We start from the raw sequence: 5,710 nt of genomic DNA on the forward strand, positions 1-5,710 counted from the left end.
ATAACTAATGACTGTTATGACTTAAAGAATGTCATAGAAAAGCTGGCCAGGGAGGTCGGCTGGAAAAGTACCTAGCTGAGAGGTCGGACAACCAAAGGAAAAGGAAAAGAGATGACGATGACAGAGGGCGGCAAGATCGATCCCCCAAACTCCTGAGAGACACATACACATGCTAAATAGAGGATTTGTAGGAGGGAAAATCACTAAATTCTCGCGTAAAAGGCATCTCAAAGAAGTGTATCAATTGGGGGAAGATAACAGAGTTTTCGACTTACCAATATTCTCATTCATTAAAGAGAATGCAGAAGGGGTAACACCTGGCCACAATAACCCTGTAGTAATTACCATGATCCTTGCTAATGCAAACCTGCATAGAACTTTGGTGAACCAAGGGAGTTCGGCCGATATACTATTTAAACCCGCTTTTGACAAACTCAGGTTAGAAGAAAAGGACTTGAAGGCATACCCAGACAATCTGAAGGAGGAACTATGCCCCCAACCTGAAGGAAAGATTGAAAAGGTGCAAATTGGAGATCAAACAGAAAAGACAATGAGTATAGGGGCCAACTTGGAGAAAGGTCTAAAGGCACAACTTGTTAATCTCTTATAAAGGAATTCCGACCTTTTCATCTGGAAAGCCTCCGACATGCCTGGTATAGACCCCGACCTCATGTCTCACAAGCTTGTTGTTTATCCAGGTCTCCGACTTGTTCAACAAAGCCTTATTAGAAGCTGGGTTTATAAGGGAGGTAAAGTATTCCTTGTGGTTGGCTAATATGGTCCTTGTTAAAAAGCAGAACGGAAAATAAAGGATGTGTATTGATTACACCAACCTCAACAAAATTTGTCCCAAGGATCCATACTATCTCCGCAGTATTGACGACCTGGTTGACTCAGCCTCAGGGTATAGGTATTTGTCCTTTATGGACACATATTTAGGATACAATCAAATTTTGATGCATAAATTGGACCAGGAAAAGACTTCTTTTGTTACTCCAAAAGCTAACTATTGTTATGTAGTAATTCCTTTTGGACTGACAAATGCTAGAGCCACATACCAACTACTAATGATTAAGATGTTTTCATCTCACTTTGAAAAACTAATGGAAGAATATGTAGACGACATACTCGTTAAGACCAGAGACGACCTTGCCTTTTTGACCAACTTATCTGAGGTGTTTTCCATAATAAGGAAGCATGGGATGAGATTGAATCCCTCAAAATACACCTTTGTAGTGGAGGCCAAGAAGTTCTTAGGCTTCATGCTCACTCAAAGAGGCATTGAGACCAACCCGGACAAGTGCACAATAATATCAGAGATGAAAATCCCGACTTTTCTCAAGGAAGTCCAACAATTAAATGGGAAGTTGGCTGCGTTGTCTAGGTTCTTAGTAGGATTAGCCGTGAAGTCCCTACCCTTGTTCTCAATTCTCATAAAAAGGGAACCAATTTGAATGGACTCAAGAATGTAAGCAAGCTTTCCAAAATATTAAAACATTCCTATGCCAACCCCCAATCCTTACCCAACCTGTCCCAGGTGAGAAGCTCGTTCTCTATATAGTAGTATCAAGTCGGGCTATAGCCTCATCCTTGGTCCAAGAAGATGAGAACGGACAACAACCCATCTACTTTGTGAGCAAAGTCCTACAAGGGGTAGAACTAAACTATCAAAAGATAGAAAAGTTCGCATATGCCCTTATCATCACCTCCAGAAGGCTCTGACCTTATTTTCAAGCTCATACTATAAAGGTCTGAACTAATCAACCCATGAAGCACATTCTACAGAAGACGTACATTGCGGGAAGGATGCTACAATGGGTTGTGAAACTGTCCAAATTTAACGTAACAAATGAAACTAGGACAAAAATCAAATTTCAATATCTGGCCGACTTTGTGGCCGAATACACCGAAGGCCAGGAAAATCCGTCAACTTGGACTCTATATGTAGATAGATCGTCCAATAAATTCAGAAGTGGAGCAGGAGTTATCTTGGAAAATGAAGAAGGAACTCAGATTGAACTATCACTAAAGTTCGAGTTTTCTGCTTTTAACAATCAAGCAGAATATGAAGCCTTACTTGCTGGCTTGATGCTGTCTAAAGAAGTAGGGACAGAAAGATTGATAGTGTTTAGTAATTCTCAAATGATAACTTCCCAAGTTAATGACATTTATGAAGATAAAGATCCTAACATGAAGAAGTACCTAGAAGAAGCACGAGAACAATTAGCACAGTTCTCGAAAAAAAAAAGTTTGGCATATATCTTAGGAATCCAATGCAGATGCCCTCTTTAAATTAGCCAGTACTAACTCAGGGGCAACAACAGAAACCTGATCCAAGAAACTCTCCATGCATCATCAATATTGAAGGAAGAAGACAAGTTGGACACAATGACTATATCCAACCAAAGTCTAGGATGGATGACTCCCATAGTCGAACAAGGAGGCTTATAAGGGAAGCACAAGACTATACATTGGTCTATAATATTCTCTATAAAAGAGAAGTATCCATACCTCTATTAAAGTGTGTCTCGATCTCCAAGACTAAAGAAGTTTTAGAAGAAGTCCATAATGACATATATGAAAATCGCCTAGGAGCACAATCACTATCTAAGAACGTGATCCGAGTCCGCTTTTTTTGGCCGACCTTGCAAAAGGAGGCGATCGACTTCATCAAAAAGTGTCCACCTTGTCAAAAGTATGCCAACTTCCATGTAGCACCTTCGGAGGAACTTATCAGTGTCACCTCACCTTGGCCATTCTCAAAATGGGGCCTTGACCTTCTCGGTTCGTTTCCACAAGCTCCCAGACAAGTAAAGTACCTCATAGTGGGTATTAATTATTTTACTAATTGGATTGAGGCAGAATCTTTGGTAACCATCACAGCTCAAAGAAATAAAAAATTTCTCTATAAAAACATTGTCACCCGATTTGGAGTTTCACACTCTATCACCACGGACAATGGAACTCAGTTTACCTACTCAACTTTTAGGAATTTGGTGGTCAGCCTCAAGATTAAGCACCAATTCACATCGGTAGAACACTCTCAGGCTAATGGATAGGCTGAAGTTTCAACTAAAGTTGTATTGGCCGGCTTGAAACACCGACTACAAGAGACAGAGGGAGCATGGGCAGAAGAGCTTCCTCAAGTCTTGTGGACATATCGGACAACTCCCCACTCAACAACTAGGGAGTCACCTTTTCGACTTGCTTATGGTATAGAGGCCATGATTTATGTAGAAATCGCTGAAGAATCTTCAAGAGTTAGATTTTATGATGAAGTGATCAATGTTCAAGCACAAAAGGAAGAGCTTGACCTCCTCCTAGAAGTCCAAGAACAAGCTCGTATAAAAGAGGAAGCATTGAAACAAAGGAGACCATAAGGTACAACTAGAAAGTCATCAGGAGGAGCTTCACCACAAGTGACCTCATACAGATCTGGAATGACATCGGAGTTCATAGTTTGAGCAAAGAAAAGATGACTGCAAACTGGAAGGGACCTTAAAAGGTTGTCAAAGTCTTAGGAAAATATTACTATAAGGTGTCCGACCTAAAAGGAAACGAGCTCCCAAGGTCGTGGCACACATGTAACTTAAAGAGGTACTACAGTTAGAGTACTACAGTTAGAAGAGCATACCTTGTTTCCTGGTGTACTCTTTTTTTTGACTTCATAGTTTTTTCTAAAAAGAATTTTCCTGAGGGGGGATTTAATGAGGCATCATAGATAGGGCTAGGGATTACAAGAAAAATCCTTAGTAGCAAACAAATTTATGTAGATCCTTTTTATTAATAATAAGGTATTTTTCTACCAGTTTTCCATTTTAAACGCATTAATTTAAACTCAAAATACCGTGAAAATTATTGCCCGACCTACTTGGTCGGCAAGGTGAAGCGACGAGGTACAAATTAGTGTAAGAAGTTATATAAGCAATTCGTGGTCCGACCTTAAAACAAGTCAAACATAAAACAAAATGTAAGAGTAACTTGATAACGCCCGACTACGTAAAGTCGGAGTTCAAATAAACTAATGGAAGATAATACTAATATATGAAAGGTTCAAAAGGGACCGATCTATTTCGCCGATGTCTTTTCCAACTTAGCAAAAACAGCAATGAAAGTTGTCAAAATAAAAAAGTTCGTATTCAACTAATAGTTGTGCCAACTAAACTATTCAAAGTTGTTTAACCATTCATGCAACAACCACTACCCGAGTAGTGGGAAAACGTTCTTAAAAGAGCAAAGTAGAAGTTGTTCAAACTACAACTATTACAAAAATAGAATTGTTCATGAAGACCCATAAATCGGGACAATTAAAAGCAAAGAATTACAAAGGGTGGAGCTGTTCGCCAGTGACAGCATCTTTAGGTTGAGCAGAAGAAGTCAGAGCATATTCAAAAATCGGCATCACAGGAATCGGGAGAGTTGTAAAAGGAAGGGGCTTGCCACCTGATTGAGGATCAAAAACTTGAGAAGCCTGTCCGAAATACGCCCTGAGGTCTTTGGATCAGGGATAGAAGTATCTTCCTCATCATCTGGAGCAGGAACAACCTTCCCATCCACGACAATATTGTCTGGACTAATGAGGGAGAGGTCCGCCTCGGGAGCAACAATTCGGAACTGAGCCTTCAGATTTGCAATCATCTCGTCTATACCTTCAGCTATGGTTTCCTCAAGTTTTGCATATTTGTCTCGGAATTTAGTGACCTCGTCCACCAAATCGAGCTTCTCCCCGAAGACCTTGATGTTACTCTCCTCAGTCTTCTTCTTTAACCCCTCCGACATGACTAAAGCGGCCTCCGCCTGATTTACTTTGGCCCGAACTTTGCCAAGAGCAGAGACTCTCTCTCTTCCTCCCACTCCTTCTTAGACTCCCTTAAAGATTCCACTTCAGCCTGCAAGATAGTCAATGCGCTTTTGGTAGCACCAAGGGGAGTCTTCTCCAATTCTCTAGTCAAGATTGCGTATATACCGGTTGTCCGGACTCCACCTCGGGCAAGAAGTTGAAGGTGGCTCTTTATGCCAACATCATCCATGCTGATAAAGCTATAGGAGAGGATGTTCTTTTCACTCCAAGAAAGGGCATTAAAGTCCTACTCATATATAGTCCCCAAATCTAAAGACTTGCATTTCTTAGGGTTCGGTTCTGTAATAAAAGGAGGAGGATAGGTTGTTGATTTGACCGAGCTAGAAGGAGGAGGGGTTGGCTAAGGAGCTGGATCGAGAGTAATATTTAAAGAGGTTGAGGCACCCGAGCCCAACTTAGAGGGTGAGAAAAACTCGACAGTTTCACCAGTTCCTTTTTGTTGTATGCTTCGGACAACAACATTCTTCTTTGCAGTCCGAAGTGTTTTTATAGAAGCCAACTTGGGAGCCATCTTTTCTGCAAAATACAAAATCAAGTTACTTTAGTCACTGAAATTATTTTGATAAAATGACTATAAATTGGCAAAGAAGACTACCTAACTCGAACTAAAGCTGGCTCGGATTTCCTAAATATCTTTTAATATCCAAATAAGGAGCTCAGCCCTAAAACTCTTGGAACAACCCGACTAAACTCTCCTCAATCTCGTCTAAATCATCTAGGTTGTACCTAATTATTACATGTTTTTTCTCCCAATATAAAGGGAAAATAGGTTCATCCCCCTCACTGAGAAAGAAAGGTCAAACACCCTCCACAGCACGAATCTTAAAAAAGTAATTCTTGAAATCATGA

General features: G+C 40.4%; 1 protein-coding gene across 1 annotated transcript; it reads left to right on the forward strand.

Moving 5' to 3' along the window:
* The first annotated feature begins 1,767 nt into the window (after positions 1 to 1,767).
* On the forward strand, positions 1,768 to 2,292 carry LOC148562709 (uncharacterized). The gene has a single exon (XM_088490964.1). It carries the CDS (start codon positions 1,768 to 1,770, stop codon positions 2,290 to 2,292), a length of 525 nt encoding a protein of 174 aa, XP_088347090.1.
* The last annotated feature ends 3,418 nt before the right edge of the window (positions 2,293 to 5,710 follow it).

Source organism: Arachis ipaensis, chromosome B6 (genome assembly GCF_059453495.1).
Source record: "Arachis ipaensis isolate K30076 ecotype BB chromosome B6, ASM5945349v1, whole genome shotgun sequence".
In the NCBI taxonomy this organism is placed as follows: domain Eukaryota; kingdom Viridiplantae; phylum Streptophyta; class Magnoliopsida; order Fabales; family Fabaceae; genus Arachis; species Arachis ipaensis.

Coding starts and splice junctions, on each gene's coding strand:
- LOC148562709 (XM_088490964.1), top strand. CDS start 1,768: ATGAAGCACATTCTACAGAAGACGTACATTGCGGGAAGGATGCTACAA.